The 26,239-nt window shown below is 50.8% G+C and overlaps 1 protein-coding gene across 2 annotated transcripts; it reads right to left on the reverse strand.

The window, feature by feature from the left end:
* Window positions 1–4,074: 4,074 nt before the first annotated feature.
* si:dkey-51e6.1 (uncharacterized protein LOC558617 homolog) lies at window positions 4,075–17,214 on the reverse strand. 2 transcript variants are annotated; one of them, XM_041208679.1, is made up of 3 exons: window positions 16,964–17,214; window positions 12,418–12,568; window positions 4,075–4,416 (listed from the first exon to the last, which is right to left on the reverse strand). In XM_041208679.1, exons 1-3 carry the CDS (start codon window positions 17,100–17,102, stop codon window positions 4,374–4,376), a joined length of 333 nt encoding a protein of 110 aa, XP_041064613.1. In that variant the 5' UTR covers window positions 17,103–17,214; the 3' UTR covers window positions 4,075–4,373. The 2 variants fall into 2 exon arrangements, with proteins under 2 accessions (XP_041064613.1, XP_041064612.1); XM_041208678.1 differs by having other exon boundaries at window positions 12,444–12,568; window positions 16,964–17,209.
* Between the last annotated feature and the right edge of the window lie 9,025 nt (window positions 17,215–26,239).

A 26,239-nucleotide genomic window follows, 5' to 3' on the forward strand; every position in this document is an offset into this window, starting at 1 on the left:
ATAGTAAGTGTGAAAAGTGGACGCCTGAGGCTAAAACCCCACACAAATAACTTTAGCTATATAATCAACTAATTGCAGATGAAAGGAAACCGCTGAAGTTGATATGAGCATAAATGTGTCTATTCATCAGAAAATCAATAACCCAAATCTGAAATGTTTGAAACCTTCATGACTTAACCATGGCAAGAGTCCATATCCCAGGGCTAGTTTGTCACTTCAAATCTCATATAAAAGCAAAATACTGTGGTTGCTGGAAATCTGAAACAAAAACAGAAAATGCCGGAAAAACTCAGCAGGTCTGACAGCATCTGTGGAGAGCTTGGGTGCTCATGCCAGCTCCCAAATATATTCTTAGAAGAGATGTAGATTAGCCACCTGTAAAAAAAAAGCAACCAATCCAGTTTTGAACCAAATAGTTTGTTGCGTAAAACTGTGATCAGGAAAAGTCTTTTCCAAGGGTTTAACTATTTATTTTCTTCGCCAGTTTTCCAGACAACACAGATCAGTATTCTTTTTCAATCAGCCAAAGATCAACTAACCAACCAGGCCAGTGCCTGCCAACTGGAGCACATCAGAAGCCACCTAAGTACACAAGTGTGGGAATTGAGGTGAGTCAGCTGTTAATGCAACAGGAAAGTCTACATCTTCCATGATGTGTTCATGTGTAGTTTTGTCACATTACTCAGTCTGTGGGCATGCACCTGAGACAAGTTTACTTAGAAAAATAACTGTCAAACTACTAGTGGGCTTCTGTTGTACTTAATTCAAACAGTCCTTTAGCCAAACTATTTCATATCTCTACTCGTGAGGTTCTGTTATTCTTTGAACAGACTGATAAATTGGTTATTTTTCAGGTGGTTACAGTGTTGGCTGTCCTTCATTACCTCCAAAATGTTTACCTTATCTCAAATGATGGGAATTTGAGAGTTTGCTCACAACTGATGATACTAACTGGTCTCCAATTATGCTTATCTTTTTCTTTCCTCTCTTGAACATGGGTATTATTTGCTACTCTATTTCCTAGGCACAATTTGCATATGTTTTGGACCAAAGCCTGAGTATATCCTCTCTGATTTCTTTCAGTAGCCTTGTGTGAATGTCATCAGGGGGTAGTAACTGCAATTTCTTACTTTCTAATCTCTTTCTTCGCCTCCCAACTGTTTTATTTATCCTTTGTAATTTTCTTTTGCATTGCTAACTAACTTCACCATAACTTGCTTTTTAAAGTTCCATTTCAATCTCTCCATTTTTCCATGGAGGTCTATGTTAATTACTTTAATTGGCAGGTGTCATCGTCAAATAAAAATGTAGTAAATGCTCCCTTTTTAAAGGGGTACAATCCACAAACTATAAATTCATCAAATATTTAAAGGAAATTTAACAACTTAAATTAAAATTCTGATCTGGGTGTCATTGAAACACCCAGTCTACCCAGTGCCCACAGGTCATGGAAGGTCTCAACCATGTCAGTGGACACCACATGCTCCACCTCTAAGGATTCCTATCACAATGAGCTGGAATAGAGGCAGGCATCAAGTTGAATAACCCCCTCCACTGCTTGCTGCCTAGATCTGTTGATGGCCACTTAGGCAACTGCTTGGAGCAGTCCCCATTCTCCCTGCTCCCCTCTGCTCTAATGGCCAAAGATCAGGAATGTAGGACTAAAATGCAATAGAAATTTAGGAGCAGCCTAGTGGAAGAGGATCTGTAACCTCTCATTCTCAACATATACCTGAAATTAGGGGCTTCCTTCAGGAAGCAGAAACTGCAGGCAGCCTGGAAATGTCTGAATCTCTTAAATTTTTATTGCATGGGGCTGTTATGTGCAAGATCCTCACTCCAAAACCCAATGTAATAGTGGCTTGTGCAGATAGCTCTCCACTGGGGATGACTGTGTCCTCTGTACAGTAAGACGGTACGTCGAAGAATGCCCAGATAGCAGACGAGGATGATGAAGTGATCAGCGTGCAGGAGTTCATTACAGGAAAACATGCCATGCAGAGTGGAAGGGCACAGATGGAATTTCCAAGAGATGGTTCAAGATGTGAGGCACCAACTTCTAGGGGAGGTTTCGCTGGCACCAATAAGGAATTCCATCCAAACGGAGCTCAGTGCTGACTGGATCACTCCACACAATTGAGCCTCCTCAATACACTTAGTGAAGTCAGAACTGAGTGCCACTTTTGGAATCTCTAACAGCTTTGTCCATGAACTCAGGGCATGTGCTGTGCTGTCACCTCTGTTGGTGACATCCAGCCCACTCTTCCACCATTCAGTATGTTCCTAGTCACCTTGCCAGTCATGGCTCTACCCTCCGTTAATCACATAAACCTGTGTTTGTAGAGCTGAGACTCTGGAGCAGCTGCTCCCAGATAATAGCCTTACTTGAGGGAAATAAAAACGCTGGAGTCAGAATGGAGATTTTGCCAAACATCCATCAAGTCAGAGGACCCAACCCATTGCCTCAACCTCCCCATCACTGTCAGGCTATATCAGGAACTGGAGTGGTCCCTCAACATGCTGATCACTGTCAGGCTGTGTGAAGCACTGGAGTGTCCCTCAACTTTCATAACAAATAGGACCAGTTGTAGCCCATTCAGCCCCTTGAGCCTGCTCTGCCATTGAACAACATTATGGCTGATCTGATTGTGGCCTTTGCTGCCTCCCCCACATAATCCTCGACTTCCTTTCAATCAAAACTTTGTCTAACTTCAGCCTTGAATATAAATGACCCAGCCTCCACTGCTCTCTGGGGAAGAGAATTCCTAAGGCCTTTGAAAGAAGAAATTTTTCCTCATCCATGTAGAATTTTTCCTTATGTGATGCCACAATATTTCTGCTTGAGTGATGAGTTGATGACGATCAAGGACCGTGGCCTTTATTCATTCATTCAAACACTGGAATACAACATTGTGTTAAAATGGAGGGAGTTATACACAAGGTGTTGCTTTCTTAATCAGCAACTCTGAATTACAAAACATTGCCAAAAAAAAGCCAACAAACAGATTATCAGTCGCACAAATTCACGTGTACAGCTTCTAGTATAAAGAAATGTTATTTGAATAAAGCTTCCTGGCAAGTTTCTTGACAAAAGTATTTTTTTCTACTGCGTTTGCAATAAGAGCAGCAGGTTCCCTCAGAAGCCAGCAGCAAATTATCCTGAGTTGAAGTGAAACAAACTATTACACCTGCTGCAGAAATAAGAGAACCTTCTGCAAACCACAAAGACCCTGGTAGTGTTGTTGAAAACAGATATTGGTTTTTGCTAAAGATACGGTTTAACAGTTAAAGCCCTTTGATATCAATCTTGAAACCTTATTAAAAGGGATGCAAAACAAAGATGTTCTTTTTCCATAACACACTGTAGTTTAACCTCCCCAAATGTATTTAAGGTGCTGAGCTGCTCAGTTAAGTTCCATTTCCTTCAGAAACTGCAGCAGAAATGTTTATCATATATAGAAAATACATAGTAAGTTTTTCACTGTCTCTTACCACTTCAACTGGGTCCCACCCTATGCAGCTTGTTTTTTCTCTCTTTCAAGTATTTGTCAGGCTGCTGTACATTGTCATCATTCATAGCTTTAACATTTGTTTCCTCGAGCTGCAAACAAACTTTAAAGCTGAATACAAAAGCAAAATATTACGGATGCTGGAAATCTGAAATAAAAACAGAAAATGTTGGAAATATTCAGCAGGTCTGGCTGCTTCTGTAGAGGGAGAAATAGAGTTAACTTTTCAGATCAGTGACCTTTCATCAGAATTAACGAGTTCCAGCTTTTCCTATTTTTAGATAAAACTATGAATGGTGGTAATTCTGTCATTCTCCAACCAACAAAACCCTCATCCATTTGAGTAAAAAACTGCTGAAATAATAAAATTTCAATGGGATACTTTGACCAGAGTTCATATCTCTGAACTTATGCAATCTTTCAAAAATAACATTATTTTGAAAGGATATGTGTAATTCCATATTCTGTGATCACCAGCAACCTGCACTACAAAGGATTGCAATAGATATAAAATCAATTATGTTACAGCCCAGCGCAATGTACTGATAAATTACCACACGACATATTCGAGGCAAACTCACAACAGATCATTTATTGGGCAATGTATTGAAAAGTACATTCTATACAGGTACTCTTTAATACCACAGTCTGCAAGGTCCCTAAGTACTGCCATAGCTCAACTGAATACTATAAACAAACTACTTCAAGGCAACAAGCTAGTCTCATCCAGTAACACTGAAGTCATTTCAACAAAAGAAAGTGAAAACAGTTTTACAACGATTTTGTTGATAGACAGGCTTCCAGTGACTCGTTTTCACTTGGTGTCATCTGACCAGGTAATTTCATAGTCCTTGTACACAGACTTCAGTTTTTCCACAGAAATGGAGTGATCCGCTTTCCCAAAACCCTAAGACAAATAAAACAGTAAGTTATCAATTATACTTACTCTCACTGCGCATCACTGTCTCTGCAGGTTAAGTTCAGCCAAGGTTTTGACTTCAATACCATAAATGTTGATAAGAGTTGGACATCAGGTGAGGACAGGATTAGGCTTGGATGCTAAGGCCTCCACGCAGTCTCCTGTCTACATTGGGGAGATGCAAAGCTGACTAGGTGACCACTTTGTGGAACACCTTGCTCAGTCCACAAATATGGTCCCCAGTTTCCGGTTGCTTGCCATTTTAATTCACTGCCTTGCTCCCACTTTGACATTTTGGTCCCTGACCTGCTTCGGTGTCCCAGTGAAGCTCAATGCAAGCTTCAGGAACTCATCGTCCTATTATAGGCACTTTATAACCTTCTAGACTCAACACTGAGCTCAGCAACTTCAGGTCATGAACTCCATCCTCCATTTGAATTTTTTTTGCCAAATGCAGGCCTGAACCTTGTTTTCATGTTTTTGCTTTTAGACAGTGCTTTTCATTATCCTGCTTTTAACACTCACTCTGGACCAGCACTTATACACCCTGAGGACTAGAAGACTCACTCATTGTCACAATGAATCCTCCAATGTGCTATAACCAAGGAGCGAAGTGGATTTATAAAATGTAAACTTTAGCAGCCTCAGGCCACTAAATATCTCAATCCCTAGTCTGAGAATACGACTGTGGCAAAAGTGAAACCCATTTTTGGTAGTGGTTGGCATCTATTTTAAATTAGCCAACTCAATTCTTAGCATCAGTCACACCTTGGGAGAAACAGGAGTGTAAATACAATGGAACGTCAATATTTTCATCATACAGAGAATACCTTCAACATCAAGTTATCCAAACTAGTTTCGCCTGTGGCAGACACCTCTAACACTGGCAGAGGAAAGGAAGGAGTCAGTCTGACTCCCAACTAACAAATGGATTGGAGGTGGTTAGGTGAGGGGGAAGACAGAATCCCAGCAAGCTGGCAGTTGTTCAAGCGCCATTTATGCAGAAACCAAAACAAGCACACACATTCCTACCACAAGGAAATCATTTGGTTGTAGTACAAGGTTAAGCACTACACATCACACAATACACCAGCATAAATGGGATGCCTTGTACTTCATGCCTAGCATTTATCTGTCACTGGATAGAATAAGGAAGGAGCAGAACAAAACATGGGGCGAGATGGTATTTGAAGAACTGTAAGAAAATGTAGGTAGAGGTGGAGAAACTAGGGGTGGAATGGTCACAGATTTGCATAAAGTGTGGTAGCGAGCAGGAAAAAGGACTTTTTACCCACTGGCCACAATGACGGCTTTCGCGCCATATCGTCCCATTCCAGGCGCGTCCTTCATCATTAATAATGCATTCCCAGGAAACACACCGGATCGCTGGCAGGGCGGCCTCTGATTCACCAGCCCCGCTGTCACCTCAGGCCATCAGTAATCCAGACGCCACATTGCACAGTGCCAATTCTCTCTAAGGGGTCAGAAGCTGTTGCAAAGTCATGGCTTCCAAAGGGGGGGAAAACATGCTGCCCCCAAATTTAGTAATGCCTCCCTCAGTCGCCTACTGGACTCAGTGGAAGCCAACTGTGAAGTCCTCTACCCCTGCTCTGGGCGAAGACCAGCAAGTAAGGACACCAATCCAGCACAGGAGGTGGCGCAACAGTGGTCAGCACCAATGCCCTGCAAAAGAGAAGTCACCCAGTGCCAAAAGAGGATGAATAATCTCCTCTATTCTGCCAGGTTAAGTCACTCATCTCATCACTCTCACTCTCAAACCCATCACACATCCACAGGGAACTCATTCACTGCCAGTTCAAGGGACATCATTCAATCGCTCACACACACATTCATCTGCCCTGCGGATTGTGTCCTCATCCCATCCATGGGACCACTTACCATCCACACGTGCCAGGCATCTTTCTCATCTGGCCTGGCAGGCATCTTGCTTACACCTTGTCCATCTGTATTTATGCAGGACAAGCTGGCACACAACAAAAGGGAGAGGACATAAACTGGTGGAGGAATTGCTGACATCGAGGTCTTTTTTTTCATAGACTTTGAAAATGGAGTCATTCAGCTGACCAGCAATGATCTGGACTGGTCCTGTGCTGACAGTGAGGTCAGTGGTGCTCAACCAAGTGACGATCCAGCAGTGCAACATCCATCAGACAACCATGCCGTGAGTGAGTTCCCTTGTTCTGCAGTCCCTTGCCATGCACCAACTATCTCTCCTTGCCTTCGCAGGCACATCTGGAAAGCAGCCAAGGGGGTCCACAAGCCAGGTTCTCAACTCAAGCCCTGAAGATGCCTTGGAAGAAGAATCCGTCGACACCCTAACTGAAGACCAAGCACAGAGCTCACCCACATCCTTCACCAATGCACCAACACACACTTCGGTGGGGCCTCGGTCTGGAGTAGCCTTGGGGTCACAATCTGGTGAGCTCATTGTACAGTCTGATCCACAGCCAGTAGGAGCAGGGGCTTCCCAGGTTTCCAGCAATCGAAGGACGACTAGAGGCTAGAAATCTGTTGAGTCCCAGTCAGATGAGGATCCTCTGCACTCGATCATACTTCAGTTGCTGAAGTTACAAAGGCAAGCTCAGGAACGTCAGGAAGGGATGTCCTCTGCACTCCTCAGATTGCAAGGCACAATGGAAGAGTCCATCCGCCTTCAGTCTGAGGTGATAGTGCCGGCATGCCAATGTACTGATGGTAGGATGGTGGCCACCATGGAGGCCTTGGTCCAGGACATTGGAGTTCAGCCTGGGCAGCAATGCAGAACTACTGCTGACGCCATAGATGGCCTCCAACAATGTCAACACAACAGGGGTGCAGGCTAGCTCAATCTCACTCCAGATTCCCCCTCGGGTACCCACAGGGAGGAGGATCAGCAAGTGCACACCCCTGGACCATCCACTCTGGTGACTCTGGGAGTGTCCAGCTCATCTGAACCACTTCTTCCTATGACCCCAGCAGCTCCAGCTTCACAGGCCGAGAAGGATACCATGGCCACACAATAGGATCCTGAAAGTAGGCCATGGCCCTCCAGAGGACATTTGCCACGGTCATCATAGACGGGGCCTAGAAGTTTGCAGGTTGCCTCCACCTCCACTGTGGATGTCGGGCGAGAACCAAGATGTGGCAGCAGGGTTAGGAAGGTTAAGGAGATGTAGCTCTTTTGAGTCAACCAAATAAACTAAATTAACAAAATCAGGGACAAAATAAAAAGCAGTTCCTTAAAAGGAAACTGCAAAAGCAAACACAAAATTTAAAGGAAACTTACAAACATTAAACCAAAAAAGTGATTAACAGGGTCAATAAAACACCTCAGTTCCCGCAGTGCTGAACGAGCACGGAAGGCCTTGACAATGCCGGCAGGCACAGTGTGCAGTTAAGAAGATCCAGTTGCATAGAGTGGCCATGGAAGTTAATCACTTGTACATAATGTTCACTTTGTTAATAAACTCCCAAGAATGTCTCCTTACTTATGTCTCCTTGCCTCTGTCTCCTTGTTATGACAAGCAGTGTTCGTGTCACTCAGATGTGTACCCTTGGTTCCTGCTCTAGATAAAAGCAGGTTTCTCAGTCCCAGAGCCTCTTCCCTGTGCAGTGTGTGATCTTCAGACCAAAGTGATGGTCTGGCTTCACGCTCACTGGACACAGTGATGCCTGCATCTCAAACGGTGCTCGTCATTGCTGTCAGAATGTCACGGGCTGGAGTCACAGAGATCCGTCATTCTCTGTGTGCTCTCAGCGCCTTTAAGATGGGGCTGGCCCTCCTCCCATCTCTTCAGCATCCGTGACTGGTGACGCTGTGCTCCTGAAGGGGTCACGTGCTGAAAGCTGACAAAGGGTCAGGTGCATTTAAAGTTTCATGGCTGTGTGCCCATTATATGACCATGATCATGAAGCAGAAGTGAGCTTCCCTCAGCGAGACAGGGGTCAGACATTTACAGAGGCTATGTGAAAATCTATGGAATGACCTCACTGCATAGCATCATCCTCCTCCTGGAATTTAGTGACTATTAGGGCCTCCACTGCATCTCCAAGACAGGAGCCTGACCACTCAGGGTATATGTACTGCCATCAGCCACACAGGAGTCAAACATTCACAGATACAAGGTTAAGGATATCAGGACTGTCCTCACTGCATCTCGTCATCATTCTCCATGAATCTTCAGACTGAGGGGGCCTCCTGAGCACGGCTGCCTTGTCTGGCCAATGCAATGGCTTCATCACCAGTATCCTTGTCATCGAGGTCCTCATCACCATCATCCTCTTTGATGTCCTCCTCATCGGAGGAGACTTGCAGCTCTTCCATCTCCTCCTCAGTCAGGTCCACCCCCCCCTGGCAGCACCAGGTTTTGTAGTGCAGCAGGCAACGATGATGCGTGACACCCTCTGGGGACTGTATTGCAGTGCTCCACTGGGCTTGTCAATGCACTGGAACCTCATTTTCAAAATGCCTATTCAAAATATTTGCTCCACCAAAGTCCAGGTCGTGCATGAGCCTCATTACACTGTCACTCTGCTGTAGTTGACTACTTGTTACCACGGAGATCTAAGCAGTCGATGGCACTCTGCCCCTGTGGAAAACCAGAGATCTGCACAAATCTCAGCGCTCTTGCTTCCTGGCTTTCCTGATCCCTGACGAAATGCGTAACTTTCTGTGCCTTAGTGAAGATGGCATCCATGACTTCCTGGATGCACTTGTGTGTGGAGGCTTGTGAGATCCTGTGGAGTCCTAGAAGGAGCCACTGGTGTAAAAATTGAGCATTGCAGTCACTTTCACAGCCATTGGCAGTAGATGCCCTCCATGTTCCTGTGGTGCCAAATCCTACAGCAGGTGACATATGTGACCAACCAGTTCCCTAAACATGCGCAGTCTTCAGCAACAGTGGTTTTCTCATCTGCAAGAATGACAAGCGCCATCTATAGACACTGGATCTAGCGAGGTGCCTTCGAACAACGGCTCTCTGTGGATCTTCAGCTGCATGCGTAGCAGGCCCTGCAGCCCCTTCATCTTGAGGAAGGTGCTCCTGTTTGCCATGCCAGATGCCTCCGCCGTTCTCTTCTTCTTCTCTGTTTCCAGTAAGCATGAGGCAAAAACAGAATTACCTGGAAAAACTCAGCAGGTCTGGCAGCATCGGCGGAGAAGAAAAGAGTTGACGTTTCGAGTCCTCATGACCCTTCGACAGTATGAGGCACACTGCTAAATCACTAGGCTCCATGATGATGTTCTCCTCCTGCAAGATCAAAGAAAGACACATGTGGGTTTGCGTGTGTGTCCTAAAAAGCTCTCTTAAATCTGGAGGCTCCTTAATGCATGCAGGAGAGTGCTGGCTACCACATGGATGTGGTATGCATGTGTGCTCATTGCCTGCCCAAACCTCACCCACCTCCACTTGACCGATTGGCAGCAGTTTCAGCCACTGGACTGCATGCTGCACTCTCAGTTCAGTCACAGGCATTCTCCTAACCCGCTCTGCAAGGCTGCGCTGTTAGCTTGAACCATGATGGATACTGGTCCAAACCTTAATAAAGACATTGCAAGGAGCTGTGAGTGCCTCCACCAGTGACTGTGCCATAGCCACCTTTCATAAGGGATTCTACAATTTGTTCCATCGGCCAATTACTCTGCTGCCCCCTAAAACGCAAATTAATTTGCAGTCTGTGCCCAAGGGATGTAAAGTTCTGGAACATTTGGTGGCACTTCCACACTTTTGTGTTGCTTGATTGGGCAGCAAAGCTACAGAAGTCCGACTCCAAGCATGTAATGGAGCTGCAGCTGAGCGATCTCAGCTGTGGAACAATGCTCATTTTAACAAGCTTTTGCAAGTGTGTGGCTGCTTTCCTCACCACCACCCCCTCCCCCCACCACCCTGGCACGTGCTTGTGTGCTTCCTTCAGTCTGTGCTGCCTTGCACCGGCACTGCACTGAATGCCAGCGGGGAAAAAGTGATTTGCCTGTGTCAACCTGCGAGTGCACAGTGCCTATTCCTTGATGTCCTATGGCCGATACTCGCAAGCGCTGCACAAGGTCGAGTGCACTCGTCTCCGAGTTCCGCTCAAAGTTCAGGTTTCCAACTGCACATCACTTATGTGCAGTTGTGGAACATGTCAGCATGCAATCATGCCAATGTGCCTAGATGATCCAGCATGAGGAATGATTCTGGCAAGTGGGGCTCATAATCAGATGCAAATGTATTAAAATGACATTCCCGACATGCAATGACTTTTGGCTTTCTCGCCATATTGTCCCTTGCCCACCTGCCATGACACCCGATACCAAAGGGGCCGGCAAATTCTGGCCTAGGTGTTTGTCACCTAGTTTCTCATCACCCTCCTGTTCTGGCATGGTTTTTATCAACTTCTGTCTCCATGTAAAGACTTTTTGCACAGTACAATCAGAAAGAATGCAACGGATGGCAATTATTTACTAAGAGCCTGAAGGAGGTCTGTATCATGTGGTCCATCATAAGAGCAGCCAAAAGATCCAAATGCATGTTTGAGAATAATTTTGATTGTACCAGAAGCACCATTGTACTGGACCTCTGCTTCAACCTGAGATTAACACAAAAGATGTCATGCGCTGCTTCTGCAAGGACAGCCTTGGTCTCAGAGACTTACCCTCCCTTCAGATAAGCATGACATAGATTATGTCTACAAAGAAATGCAGCTTGGGAGCTTCTGTGAATGCAGGCATTCATCTGGGCATTATCCTTCACATAACAGCTACACTTATGGAATACTAACCTTATGGTTCATATAGGTCCCAGCATTCTTTGCAGGAGCCAATTGGAACATGGCTATGATTAATGAAAAGCACACTAATAACGCAATAATAACACATTGGAGAGACCAAACGTAAACTGGGTGACCGCTTTGCAGAACACCTGCGGTCTGTCCGCAATAATGACCCAAACCTCCCTGTCACTTCCCATTTTAACACTCCACCTTGCTCTCTTGCCCACATGTCTGTCCTTGGCTTGCTGCATTGTTCCAGTGAAGCCCAACGCAAACTGGAGGAACAGCACCTCATCTTCCGACTAGGCACTTTACAGCCTTCCGGACTGAATATTGAGTTCAACAACTTTAGATCTTGAACTCCCTCCTCCATCCACACCCCCTTTCTGTTTCTTCCCCCTTCCTTTTGTTTTTTCCAATAATTTATATAGATTTTTCTTTTCCCACCTATTTCTATTATTTTTAAATCTTTTATGCCCCCCACCCCCACTAGAGCTATACATTGAGTGCCCTATCATCCATTCTTAATTAGCACATTTGTTTAGATAATATCACCAACTTCAACACCTCTGTGTTCTTTTGTCTGTGACATCTTTTGATTATCTGCTCCTATCACTGCTTGCTTGTCCCTACAACCACACCACCCCCCTCCACTTCTCTCCCCCCATCCAACAGGCACCCCCCCACCCCCCCCCACCTTAAACCAGCTTATATTTCACCCCTCTCCTTGGATTCACCCAGTTCTGCTGAAGGGTCATGAGGACTCGAAACGTCAACTCTTTTCTTCTCCGCCGATGCTGCCAGACCTCCTGAGTTTTTCCAGGTAATTCTGTTTTTACTACGATTAATGATCCTGCTGGGCTCTTGCAAAGCCAGTAGAATTGTGTTACTGAATCATATTGCTGTGTCAGTGGTCAAAGCAGTGAAGCTGGTGGCCCTGATGAATAATGCATTTATATCCCACTAAATAAGCCCATGACATGACTTAGGAATATGATGCATAGTTCAACTAACCAGTTAGCATGCTGCCAATTATTAGCTTAGTTATCTAACACAATTCTCCAACATCAACACCCACACACAATTTTCATCAAAGGGCAAGATGGCAGTGTGGAATAAACAGGCAGGAACTATTCACTGCTCTGCACTCAGATTATTACTTTCCTGTAAATGATTGATAACAGGGATATTTTGAAATGCAACATTATTTTCAAAGGCTTAAGTGATTTAGCATCGTACTTTAAGAGTTGTAATAGGTTATTCACCATGGAAATACCGAATACTCGAATTTTTTTCTGCTTGCTGTTGTGATCAATCTTTCCACCTCCAAGACACTTGCATTCCAGCTCAAGCTTTTCCATTTCAGGAGACAACTTTTCAAAGATGTTATCTATAGCAAGGTGAGAGAAAGTTTCATAATCCACCCAAAACCACCAATTCCATCAAATCTGCCTGCTAGTTTTATAGATTTAAATTATCCAACCAAAATATTCCTAGAACTAATATCATGAAACTACCATATTTTTCATAATATTATTGTGGGGTATTGTGAAGTAGGTTTATGTTTGAGTGTGCGGGGTTGTGTATGTGACAGATTTAATTGAATTAGAGTAGATTGCAAGGTTGAAATTAGGTGTAAAAGAAAAGGTATTTGCAATGCTAATGAGTGAGCTAGGGTAAAGGTCTCAGTCGATATGGGGTGAATGAAATTTGCATTTTAAGATAAATGGACAGGTGTTTGATTTTCAAAGAAACTTGATAAAGTTTTATAACTGACAGGATAAGTAGGTCAAGGTGATTACATTTATTTTTCCGCAAAGGAAAAGGCCATATTGTCAACATGAAAGATTTTTATGATATGAGAAAATAAATTCCAAAGACATATGGAAACAATGGGATTTACAGATTAAAAGAGGAAGGAATATATTTAAAGAAGGATGGAAGGCTGTATCAGGGGGCGGCAGTGTAAGATCTAAAAGATACGCCATGTGAAACAGACTTAGGAAAATAGCCTCTAGCCACTTTGCAGTCCCAGTGACCAAAGCTGTGTTAAAAAGCCATTTGAATTCCACTGTTAAGTGGGTGCTATGGTAACCTTGCTAGGTTGCCTCTCGACATTTAAAATCTATTTTGAACTGTAGCCTTAAAGGGGCTGTGTGGTTGGGAGTCAGGTTAATTAGGAATTTGGGGATTTGTTATATTAAGTAATGGTGTAACTGTAATCTTGTGTATGTGTTTTAATTCATTTCTTTTGCTTGAATTAAATACAATTGCAAAACCGCTGTGATAGTGTGGCCATGTTTCCCTTGTGGATTTGGTCAACCTGACAAATACCACCTGCCATATGATCACATATCATATCATAAGTTGTGCAGAAGTGATGATAATAAGTCATGTATCTCTTTCCCCACACCTCACCAATGATTTTGTCACTTAAATTTTGAAAGTTTCATGAATACATTGGGGTAAAAATGGCATTTCTGCACCCACACACACCCAGGGGCACATATTACAAATCTAGACAATGCATTTTTTAAGTTACTCTTCAGTTGTGTAATTCATGATATGCATTCTGAGGCATGCACTGGGAGGGTAGAAATAGAACTGTTACTCTTAGTTACTTCTGAAATCACAATATATAGGATATAATTAATTTGGTTAACTCACTTTTTCCGTTGTGTTTCACAGAACTCCACTCTCTCCTTTCTGTATTTCAATAATCTTGTTTAGTAGCCCTATCTACTTTTTTCCTGATGATTCCCACTTTCTAAACATTCCATCTCTCAGCACAATGATGATCACCAAAGTTTGATCCCTTCAAATATGCAATGAAAGTCGCAGTCCCTCCCCTAAACAAACCAACAGACAAATCTAATATTGAACAAGCGACTGAATGTTTAGTACAAACAATGTCTTTAAAATAATTTACAATATGTATTATTCTCCTCTAAATGGCAACAAGCAAATAACCAAAATAAAAATACAACTGGCTAGTATCGGTTTGGGAAGCCACTTCCCGTACGTTATGTCTAATATAGTAATCTTAGAAACACAGTGGCTCACTTCTTACATGGTAAAATGTTACCATGGAGTCACTGAGTCAACTCTACCTCTCTGTTGGCTACAGACTAAGAGCTGAACTCTATGTCTTCACCTATAACCAGCAACCAACTTTTCCTGGTTCCCAACATGCGCAAAACATATGGGCCTTCTCCCTTGCACTTAACGTGGATCATGCAACAATAAACAGGGGAGGATGGTACTCAAGAGGCAACAAGTCTCTGTATGAACAATTCTTTCAGAACCTTAGCACTAATATGAAAATGCCTACAGGGAGAAAAGCTTTGAATGTGACATTGAGCTCAGGCACTGAAAGGAAATTAAATTGATATGCGCAATCCAAATTACAAAAATAGGTATGAAGTCACTGTCTGACAAGTACAGAATGAGAAGGCCCTCACCGTACCATTCTGATTAGTAATACCTCCAGCTATTTTCTTGTATTAACGACTGGAGCTTATTATTATTTACTCTTGATGCTTTACTCTTAGTGGAAGAATGCTTGCTTAGTGGGTGCAGAAGAGGAATCCTATCTGCTGTCAATCATTTAATATGAACTGGTTAACAGCTCCATTAAAACAGCAGACACAGGAATGACATTCAAATCCAGTTTCACATTTATCCACTAATATCATCAACAGAACCTTCTAGACTTTTACTTCTCCCAATACACCAATTCCCCCTCAATTACTTCACGCCATTCTCTCAGTAATGTCAGCATTCACTTTGCCAGTTAAAGAGAAATCTTCAGGCAAGAGAAAAAAATCAACATGAAGGGTCAAGAAGAAGGGCTGATATTTAACTTGATAACTTTAAAATATTTTTAACACTTACAAATAGCTGTTTAGTTATTTGCATGTATATGGATGTATGGAATTCAGCCTTTTCCACTTTCACAATGGTCTGAACATCAAAATGTGGTACCCCACTTGCATGAATAAAAGTGACATAAATGTCCATTTATTTTGCTTCCCTTTTCAAAGCTCATCTTCATCGATCTGTAATTCAATTTGACAGAGAAAAACTTTGAAACTGGGAAATACCAGAGCAGCAGAACTAGTTTAACTGGTTGAAGAGAATTTTCTGTGCCAAATTCAACAGATTCTCAAGCAAGTCTTCTTCTATAGATTGAGTAAATTGGGCCTATTCTCACTGGAGTTTAGAAGAATGAGAGGTAATCTCATTGAAACAAATCAGATTCTGAAGGGGCTTGACAGGGTAGATGCTGAGAGGATGTTTCCCCTTGTGGGGAAATCTAGAACTAGGGGCACAGTTTAAAAATTAAGGGTCTTCCATTTAAAACAGAGATGAAGAGGAATTTTTTTTCTCCCAGAGAGTCGTTAGTGTTTGGAATTCATTTCCTTGGTGGGCGGTGGAGGCTGGGTCATTGGATATATGCAAGGCTGAGTAAAACAGATTTTTGATTGACAAGGGTTATGGGGGACAGGCAGGAAAGTGGAGTTAAAGCCACAGTCAGATCGGCCGTGATCTTATAGAGTGATGGAGCAGGCTCATGGGGCCAAATGGCCTACTCCTGCTCCTATTTCTTATACATTGTTTAGATTACAAGAGGGGCAGCACATTACAATGAGCAGCAGGGCTGCCAAAAAACTACCTTCCTTCTTCCTACAAGTGAAAGACCTTATACTCACCATCCAACCCTACTGACTCTAATGATTTCCTCTTACAATACTGAGATTGTATTCTCCCAGTGAACAAAATTTTCATTCTTCTTACAGTACAGAAAATAATGAAATCTTGACCTACATGTCATTCAATAAGGTATTAAAGATCTTGGTACTTAATTTCATTCAAAGATACAACTCGATCAAAACCCTTGCAAGTGCAATCAACAGCTGCCACTCTTGCCATGATGGCCTCGCCCCTAGTTTCTTCATCTTATCTTGCAACTCCTCCAGTTCTGGAGTTACAAAGCCCTTGTTTTTGTCTATTAAACTGTTCTCTCCCTTCAGCAACTCCCTTTCCTCTGTTTCTGCACGCAGAGTTGTTGAAAGACTTGGATATTGCTTCAACATCTGGATAGATTCAAACACCTTGTGGCCATGGTACTGATACATAAAGCTTGTTATTGGTTAGGCAATTCTTCCCTCACTTGTAGTCAATTTTACAAATGAATTGCACCAGCGTACGTATTATTGCGAGCATGTATTGGGAAATCACATGTTCCCCATGACCAAAAACTGAGAGGCGTCCTGTCGATTTCCCATTCGGGTTGGCAGGAGGAAGCATCCTTGCTCGAAGCTTGAATAACCACATCAGCCCTGTTGCCTCTTTTTGTCACAATCTTTTCTGTCTCTTCCCAGTCTATTTAAATCTCCTCAACCTCAGTGGTATACTGTAACTACAGGCCCGGGGTCTTATTTTAGTCTTGTGAAACACTCGGGCTTATAGTTATAAATAGGGTCTTTCATTTTTCGCTCTGACTTGAGTTCCCCACTCCTTATTAGCCCTCAAGAGGAGGTTTAGGTTGTGAAGCCAGGTTGAAACTCTAACCTGACCAGTTTAGACATGGATCCTGTGTAATTCTGCATATGGTCACCAGGCTCAGGCGGGGGCGGGGGGTTGCGATCCCTCCCTCTACGTTGCACAATGTTTAAAAACATTTGGAAACTAAGCTCCTTGTGGAAGTGCTGATCAATGAGAATCAGGAAGCGCTGGAGAGAGAAAGAGATAGAGATAGTCCGCCCCAGGCCCGGACACTCACTGTGGAACTCGGCAGTTTTGTTGCCCCTCACAACGTCCTTGTGCTCCAGGCCGCCCTTCTTGCTCACTCTCACCAGGATATATTTGAAAACCCCGTCAGAATCGATCTCCACATCGGCCACGCTCGCCAGTACAGCCATGGCTCTGCGCTGCGGGGCTGCGAACGTCCGCAAACACGGGCGGACGCAGCGCCAGAGAGACGCCAGGGCGGGGATTGGAATCGAGAGGGACGGAGGAGAACGGTGGGGGGAGGGGGAGGAGAACGGTGGGGGGAGGGGGATAGGGGAGGGGGAGGAGGATAGGGGAGGTGAGGGAGGGGAGGAGGAGGAGAAAGGTGGGGGGAAGGTGGGAGGAGAATAGTGGGGGAGTGGGGGCAGGAGAATGATGGAGGGGAGGAGAATGGAGGGGAGTAAGGGGGAGGAGAATGGTGGGGTAGAGGGGGGAGGAGAAAGGTGGGGGGAAGGTGGGAGGAGAATAGTGGGGGAGTGGGGGCAGGAGAATGGTGGAGGGGAGGAGAATGGTGGGGTAGAGGGGGGAGGAGAAAGGTGGGGGGAAGGTGGGAGGAGAATAGTGGGGGAGTGGGGGCAGGAGAATGGTGGAGGGGAGGAGAATGGTGGGGGGGAGGGGGAGGAGAATGGTGGGGGGAGAAGAGGGGGGAGGAGAATGGTGGGGTAGGAGAATGGTGGGAGAGTGGGGGTAGGAGAATGGTGGGGGAGGGGGAGGAGAATGGTGGGGGAGGGGGAGGAGAATGGTGGGGGAGAGGTGGGAGGAGAATGGTGGGGGAGAGGTGGAAGGCGAATGGTGGGGGATTAGGGGGGAGGAGAATGTTGGGGGTTAGTGGGGAGGAAAATGGGGGAGGAGAATGGTGGGGGAGAGAGGGGGAGAGGGGAGAAGAATGGAGGGGGGAGGAGAGGGTGGAGGAGAATGGTGGGGTAGGAGAATGGTGGGAGAGTGGGGGCAGGAGAATGGTTGGGGGAGGGGGAGGAGAATGGTGGGGTTGATGGGCGAGGAGAATAGTGGGGGAGAGGGGGACAAGAATGGTGGGGGTTCAGGGGGGAAGAGAATGGTGGGGGGGAGGAGAATGGTGGGGGAGAGGGGGGAGGAGACTAGTGGGGGAGAGGGGGGAGGAGACTAGTGGGGGGGAGGCTGGGGAGGAGAATGGTGCGGGGAGGCGGGGAGGAGGGAGGAGGATGGTGGGGGTAGGTGGGAGGAGAATGGTGGTGGTAGGTGGGAGGAGAATGGTGTGGGGGAGGGGGCAGGAGAATGGTGGGGGGTTAGCGGTGAGGAGAATGTTGGGGGGAGGGGGGAGGAGAATAGTGGGATGGGAGGAGGAGAATGGTGTGGGGGAGGGGGAGGAAAATGGTGGTGGAGAGGGGAGGAGAATGGTGGGGGGGAAGAGGAAGGAGAATGGTGGGGGGGAGGAGAATGTTTGGGGGGAGGGGGGAGGAGAATGGTGGGGGAAGGGGGGAAGAGAACGGTGGGAGGAGGGAGGGGAGAATGGCGGTGGGGGGAGTGGGAGGAGAATGGTGGTGGGGGGAGGGGGAGGAGAATGGTTGTGGGAGGAGGGGAGAATGGTGGTGGGGGAGGGGAGGGAGATGGGGGAGGAGGATGGGGGAGGGGAAGGGGAGGAGAAAGGTGGGAGGAGAATGGTGGGTCGGGGGCGAGAACAATGGTGCGGGGGAGGGGGGAGGACAATGGTCGGGGGGAGGGGGAGTAGAATGGTGGTGGGAGGAGGGTGAGGAGAACGGTGGTGGGAGGAGGAGGAGAATGGTGGTGGGGGGAGGGGGAGGAGGATGCAGAAGGGGGAGGAGGGAGGAGGAGGGGGGAGGGAGAGGAGGGATGAGGAGGGGGGGAGGAGGAGGAAGATGGGGAGGGGAGGAGGGAGGAGAGAGTTGGCAACGTGGGAGGAGAATGGTGGGGGAGTGGCGGCAGGAGAATGGTGGAGGGGGGAGGAGAATGGTGGGGGACAGGGGCGAGGAGAATGGTGGGGGAGTGGGGGCAGGAGAATGGTGGGGGAGAGGGGAGGAGAATGGTGGGGGTTCAGTGGGGAGGAGAATGGTAGGGGGATGTGTATGGTGGGGGTGGAGTGGGAGGAGAATGGTGTGGGGTTATGGGGGAGGAGAATGGTGGGGGGGAAGGGTTGGAGAATGGAGCGGAGGAGATTGGTGGGGGAGAGGGGGGAGGAGAATGGTGGGGAATGGGGGGAGGAGAATGGTGGGGGAGTAGGGGCAGGAGAATGGTGGGGGGGAGGAGAACGTTGGGGGTTCAGGGGGGAGGAGAATGGTGGGGGAGAGGGGGGAGGAGAATGTTGGGGGTTCAGTGGGGAGGAGAATGATGGGGGGAGAGGGGGGAGGAGAAGGTTGGGGGGAGGCTGGGGAAGAGAATGGTGGGGAGGCAGGGGAGGAGAATGGTGGGGGGGAGGGGGGAGTAGAATGGTGGGTGGGAGGGGAAGTAGACTGGGTGGGGGGTTAGTGGGGAGGAGAATGGTGGGGGGAGGGGGAGGAGAAAGGTGAGGTGGAGGGGGGAGCGGGGAGGAGAATGGTGGGGGAAGAGGGAGGAGAATGGTGGGGAAGGGGGGAGGAGAATGGTGGGGGGGAGTTGGGAGGAGAAGGTTGGGGATAGGTGCGAGGAGAATGGTGGTGGTGAGGGGGGAGGAGAATAAAGGGGGGGTTAGAGGGGAGGAGAATGGTGGGGTGTGGGGGGAGGAGAATGGTGGGGTGGAGGGGGGAGCGTGGAGGTGAATGGTGGGCGGAGGGGGGAGCAGAATTTTGAAAGGTTAGGGGTGAGGAGAATGGAGGGGGGAGGCAAATGATGGGGGAGAGGGGGGAGGAGAATGGTGCGGGAGAGGTGGGAAGAGAATCGTGGGGGAGAGGTGGAAGGAGAATGGTGGGTGTTAGGGGGAGGAGAATGGTGGGGGGTTAGCGGGGAGGAGAATGGGGGAGGAGAATGGTGGGGAGAGAGGGGGAGAGGGGTGGAGAATGTTGGGGTAGGAGAATGGTGGGAGGGTGGGGGCAGAAGAATGGTGGGGGGAGGGGGAGCAGAATGGTGGGGTTGAGGGGCGAGGAGAATGGTGGGGGAGAGGGGGAGGAGAATGGTGGGGGTTCAGGGGGGAGGAGAATGGTGGGGGGGGAGGAGAATGGTGGGGAGGGAGGAGAATGGTGGGGGAGAGGGGGGAGGAGAATGGTGGGGAGGAGAATGGTGGGGGGAGGCGGGGGAGGATGGTGGGGGGGAGGTGGGAGGAGAATGGTGGGGGGTAGGTGGGAGGAGAATGTTGGGGGGAGGGGGGAGGAGAATGGTTGGGGGAAGGTGGGGAGGAGAATAGTGGGATGGGAGGAGGAGAATGGTGTGGGGGAGGGGGAGGAAAATGGTGGGGGAGAAGGGGGGAGGAGAATGGTAGGGGGAAGAGGAAGGAGAATGGTGGGGGGGAGGAGAATGTTGGGGGGAGGGGGGAGGAGAATGGTGGGGGAAGGGTGGAGGAGAACGGTGGGAGGAGGGAGAGCAGAATGGTGGTGGGGGGAGTGGGAGGAGAATGGCGGTGGGGGGAGGGGGAGGAGAATGGTGGGGGGAGGAGGGGAGGAGAATGGTGGTGGGGGGAGGGGGAGGCAGATGGGGGAGGGGGAGGAGGAGGAGGATGGGGGACGGGAGGTGGAGGAGAAAGATATGAGGAGAATGGTAGGTCGGTGGGGGAGGGGAATGGTGCGGGGGAGGGGGTAGGAGAATGGAGGGGGGAGGAGATTGGTGGGGGAGAGGGGGAGGAGAATGGTGGGGGAGTGGGGGCAGGAGAATGGTGGGGAGGAGGGGGGAGGAGAATGTTGGCGGAGAGGGGGGAGGAGAATAGTGGGGTTCAGAGGGGAGGAGAATGGTGGGGGAGAGGGGGGAGGAGAATGGTGGCGGGGAGGCTGGGGAAGAGAATGGTGGGGAGAGGCGGGGGTGGAGAATGGTGGGGGGGAGTAGAATGGTGGGGGGGAGGGGAAGTAGATTGGGTGGGGGGTTAGTGGGGAGGAGAATGGGGGGGAAGGGGAGGAGAAATGTGGGGTGGAGGGGGGAGCGGGGAGGATAACGGTGGGGGGGAAGGGGGAGGAGAATGGTGGGGGAGAGTTGGGAGGAGAAGGATGGGGATGGGGCAGGAAAATGGTGGGTGTGAGGGTGGAGGAGAATGGTGGGGGTGTTAGAGGGGAGGAGAATGGTGGGGGGAGGGGGGATGAGAATGGTGGGGGGAGGGGGGATGAGAATGGTGGGGGGGAGGAGGAGTAGACTGGGTGGGGGGTTAGGGGGGAGGAGAATGGTGGTGGGAGGGGGAGGAGAATGGTGGGGTGGAGGGGGGAGCGGGGAGGAGAATGGAGGGAGGAGGGGGAGGAGAATGGTGGGGGGAGCGGGGAGTAGAATGGTGGGGGGGTTAGAGGGGCGGAGAATGGTGGGGGGAAGGGGGAGGAGAATGGTGGGGGGGAGGGGGAGTAGACTGGGTGGGGTTTAGGAGGGAGGAGAATGGTGGGGTGGAGGGGGGAGCGAGGTGGTGAATGGTGGGGGGAGGGGGAGGAGAATGGTGGGGGGAGGGGAGGGGCGGGGAATGGTGGGGGAAGCAGAATTTTGGGGGGTTAGGGGGGACGAGAATGGAGGGGGGAGGAGAATGATGGGGGAGAGGGAGGAGGAGAATGGAGGGGGAAAGGGGGAGGAGAATGGTAGGGGGAAGGGGGGAGAGTGGTGGGGGAGGGGGAGGGGGAGGGGAATGATGGGGGGAGGGGGAGCAGAATTTTGGCGGGTTAGGGGGTGGAGAATGGTGGGGGAGCGGGGGGTGCAAAATGGTGGGGGGGTGGAGGTGAGAGTGGTGGGGGAGGGGGAGGAGAATGGTAGGGGGAGGTGTATGGTGGGGGAGGAGTGGGAGGAGAATGGTGGGGGGGAGGGGTTGGAGAATGGAGGGGAGGAGATTGGTGGGGGAGAGGGGAGAGGAGAATGGTGGGGAATAGGGGGGAGGAGAATGGTGGGGGAGTGAGGGCAGGAGAATGGTGGGGGGGGAGGAGAACGTTGGGGGTTCAGGGGGGAGGAGAATGGTGGGGGAGAGTGGTGAGGAGAATGTTGGGGGTTCAGTGGGGCGGAGAATGGTGGGGGAGAGGGGGGAGGAGAAGGTTGGGGGGGAGGCTGGGGAAGAGAATGGTGGGGAGGCAGGGGAGGAGAATGGTGGGGGGGAGGGGGGAGTAGAATGGTGGGTGGGAGGGGAGGAGAAAGGTGGGGTGGAGGGGGGAGCGGGGAGGAGAATGGTGGGGGAAGAGGGAGGAGAATGGTGGGGAAGGGGGGAGGAGAATGGTGGGGGGGAGTTGGGAGGAGAAGGTTGGGGATAGGTGGGAGGAGAATGGTGGGGGTGAGGGGGGAGGAGAATGGAGGGGGGGTTAGAGGGGAGGAGAATGGTGGGGTGAGGGGGGAGGAGAATGGTGGGGTGGAGGGGGGAGCATGGAGGTGAATGGTGGGTGGAGGGGGAGGAGAATGGGGGGAGGGGCGGGGAATGGTGGGGGGAGGGGGGAGCAGAATTTTGGGGGGTTAGGGGGGAGGAGAATGGAGGGGGGAGGCAAATGATGGGGGAGAGGGGGGAGGAGAATGGTGCGGGAAAGGTGGGAGGAGAATCGTGGGGGAGAGGTGGAAGGAGAATGGTGGGTGTTGGGGGAGGAGAATGGTGGGGGGTTAGCGGGGAGGAGAATGGGGGAGGAGAATGGTGGGGGAGAGAGGGGGAGAGGGGAGAAGAATGGAAGGGGAGGAGAATGGTGGGGTAGGAGATTGGTGGGAGGGTGGGGGCAGAAGAATGGTGGGGGGAGGGGGAGGAGAATGGTGGGGTTGAGGGGCGAGGAGAATGGTGGGGGAGAGGGGGAGGAGAATGGTGGGGGTTCAGGGGGGAGGAGAATGGTGGGGAGGGAGGAGAATGGTGGGGGAGGGGGGAGGAGAATGGTGGGGAGGAGAATGGTGGGGGGAGGCGGGGGAGGAGGGAGGAGGATGGTGGGGGGGAGGAGGGAGGAGGATGGTGGGGGGGAGGTGGGAGGAGAATGGTGGGGGGTAGGTGGGAGGAGAATGTTGGGGGGAGGGGGGAGGAGAATGGTTGGGGGAAGGTGGGGAGGAGAATAGTGGGATGGGAGGAGGAGAATGGTGTGGGGGAGGGGGAGGAAAATGGTGGGGGAGAAGGGGGGAGGAGAATGGTAGGGGGAAGAGGAAGGAGAATGGTGGGGGGGAGGAGAATGTTGGGGGGAGGGGGGAGGAGAATGGTGGGGGAAGGGTGGAGGAGAACGGTGGGAGGAGGGAGAGCAGAATGGCGGTGGGGGGAGTGGGAGGAGAATGGCGGTGGGGGGAGGGGGAGGAGAATGGTGGTGGGAGGAGGGGGAGGCAGATGGGGGAGGGGAGGAGGGAGGAGAGAGTTGGGCGGAAGGTGGGAGGAGAATGGTGGGGGAGTGGCGGCAGGAGATTGGTGGAGGAGGGAGGAGAATGGAGGGGGGAGGAGAATGATGGGGGAGAGGGGGAGGAGAATGGTGGGGAAGTGGGGGCAGGAGAATGGTGGGGGAGAGGGGGAGGAGAATGGTGGGGGTTCAGAGGGGAGAATGGTGGGGGAGGTGAATGGTGGGGAGAAGTGGGAGGAGAATGGTGGGGCGTTATGGGGAGGAGAATGGGGGAGGAGAATGGTGGGGGGGGTGGGGGTAGGAGAATGGAGGGGGGAGGAGATTGGTGGGGGAGAGGGGGAGGAGAATGGTGGGGAATACGGGGGAGGAGAATGGTGGGGGAGTGGGGGCAGGAGAATGGTGGGGAGGAGAATGTTGGCGGAGAGGGGGGAGGAGAATGGTGGGGGTTCAGAGGGGAGGAGAATGCTGGGGGAGAGGGGGGAGGAGAATGGTGGCGGGGAGGCTGGGGAAGAGAATGGTGGGGAGAGGCGGGGGTGGAGAATGGTGGGGGGGGAGTAGAATGGTGGGGGGGAGGGGAAGTAGAATGGGTGGGGGGTTAGTGGGGAGGAGAATGGGGGGAAGGGGCAGGAAAATGGTGGGGGTGAGGGTGGAGGAGAATGGTTGGGGTGTTAGAGGGGAGGAGAATGGTGGGGGGAGGGGGAGGAGGAGAATGGAGGGGGAAAGGGGGAGGAGAATAGTGGTGGGGAGGGAGAGGAGAATGGTGGGGGGAGCGAGAGGAGAATGATGGGGGAGAGGAGTGACAAGAATGGTGGGGGAGGGGGGGAGGAGAATGGTGGGGGAGAGGGGGGAGGAGAATAGTAGGGGGAAGGGGGGAGAGTGGTGGGGGAGGGGGAGGGGAATGATGGGGGAGGGGGAGCAGAATTTTGGCGGGTTAGGGGGGTGGAGAATGGTGGGGGAGCGGGGGTGCAAAATGGTGGGGGGGTGGAGGTGAGAGTGGTGTGGGGAGGGGGAGGAGAATGGTCGGGTGAGGGGGAGGTGAATGGTATGGCGGAGGGAGGAGGAGAATGGTGGGGGGAAGGGGGGAGCAGAAAGTTTGGGAAAAGGGGGGAGGAGAATACTGTGAGCGATTGGGGAGGTGAATGGTGCAGGGTTAGGGGGGAGGGTAATGGTTGGGAGGAGAATGGTGGGGGGAGGAGAATGGTCGGGGAGAGGCGGGAGGCTGGGGAGTAGAATGGTGGGGGTTGGGGGGAGGGGAATGGTGGGGGTGAGGGGAAGGGGAATGGTGGGGATGAGGGGGAGGGGAATGGTGGGGGGGTGAGGTGGGAGGAGAAAGGTGGGGGGAGGCGGGGGAGGAGTATGGTGGGAGGGAGGGGGAGTAGAATGGTGGGTGGGAAGGGGGAGGAGAATGCGGGAGGAGATTGGTGGTGGGAGGAGGGGTAGGAGAAAAGTGGTGGGGAGAGGGGGAGGAGGGAGGAGGATGGGGTGGTGGGGCAGGGGTGAGGAGAATGGTTGGAGGGAGGTGTGAGGAGAATGGTGGAGGTGAGGGGGAGGAGAATGGTGGGGGTAAGGGTGGAGGAGAATGGTGGGGGGGAGGGCGAGGAGAATGGAGGGGAGAAGAGACTGGTGGGGGGAGGGGGAGGAAAATCGAGGGGGAGGAGAATGATGGGGGGATGGCGGAAGCAGAATGGTGTGGGGGAGAGGGGCGGAGAATGGTGGGGGGGAGGGGGTGTAGACTGGGTGGGGGGTTAGTGGGGAGGAGAATGGTGGGGGGAGGGGGAGGTGAAAGGTGGGGTGGAAGGGGGAGCGGTGAGGAGAATGGTGGGGTGAGGGGGAGGAGAATGGTGGGGGGAGTGGGGAGGAGAATGGTGGGGGGGAGGGGGAAGGAGAATGGTGGGGGGGTAGTTGGGAGGAGAAGGATGGGGATAGTGGGGAGGAGAATGGTGGGGGTGAGGGGAGGAGAATGGTGGGGGTGTTACAGGAGAGGAGAATGGTGGGGGGAGGGAGGAGGAGAATGGTGGGGGCGAGGGGGAGGAGACTGGGTGGGGGGTTGGGGGGAGGAGAATGGTGGGGGGAGGAGGGAGGAGGATGGTGGGGGGGGCAGGGGCGAGGAGAATGGTAGAGGTGAGGGGGGAGCAGAATGGTGGGGGTAAGGTTGGAGTAGAATGGTGGGGGGCCGGGGAGGAGAATGGAAGGGGGAAGAGAATGGTGGGGGGAGTGGGAGAATGGAGGGGGAAAGAGAATGGTTTGGGGAGGGGGAGGAGAATCTAGGGGGGAGGAGAATGATGGGGGGAAGGCGGAAGCAGAATGGTGTGGGGGAGTGGGGAGGAGAATGGTGGGGGAGAGGGAGGAGGAGAATGGTGGGGGGAAGGGGGAGGAGAATGGTGGGGGGGGAGGGGGAGTAGAATGGTGGGGGGGAGGGTTTGATGAGACTCGTGGGGCAGGGGCGAGGGGAAGAGAATGGTGGGGCGGAGGGGGAGGAGAATGGCTGGAGGAAGGGGGGAGGAGAATAGTGGGTGGGAGGGGGAGGAGAATGGTTTGGGGGAGGGGGAGGAGAATGGTGGGGGAGAGGTGGGAGGAGAATGGTGGGGGAGAGGTGGAAGGAGAATGGTGGGGATTAGGGGGGAGGAGAATGGTGGGGGGTTAGCGGGGAGGAGAATGGGGGAGGAGAATGGTGGGGGAGAGAGGGGGGAGAGGGGATGAGAATGGAGGGGAGAGGAGAGGGGGGAGGAGAATGGTGGGGTAGGAGAATGGTGGGAGATTGGGGGCAGGAGAATGGTGGGGTTGAGCGGCGAGGAGAATGGTGGGGGAGAGGGGGAGGAGAATGGTGGGGGTTCAGGGTGAGGAGAATGGTGGGGTGGGAGGAGAATGGTGGGGGAGAGGGGGGAGGAGAATGGTGGGGGTGA

The sequence above is a fragment of the Carcharodon carcharias genome, chromosome 16 (genome assembly GCF_017639515.1).
Source record: "Carcharodon carcharias isolate sCarCar2 chromosome 16, sCarCar2.pri, whole genome shotgun sequence".
Lineage (NCBI taxonomy): Eukaryota > Metazoa > Chordata > Chondrichthyes > Lamniformes > Lamnidae > Carcharodon > Carcharodon carcharias.

What these genes read in the sequence shown, in the direction of transcription:
- si:dkey-51e6.1 (XM_041208678.1), bottom strand. Translation starts at nt 17,102, where the DNA reads ATGGCTGTACTGGCGAGCGTGGCCGATGTGGAGATCGATTCTGACGGG. An exon ending in CAAAACTGCCGAGTTCCACA is followed by an intron (nt 12,569 to 16,963) that starts GTGAGTGTCCGG and finishes ACCTTGCTATAG; the next exon opens with ATAACATCTTTGAAAAGTTG. An exon ending in GAGTATTCGGTATTTCCATG is followed by an intron (nt 4,417 to 12,443) that starts GTGAATAACCTA and finishes TATTTGTCTTAG; the next exon opens with GGTTTTGGGAAAGCGGATCA.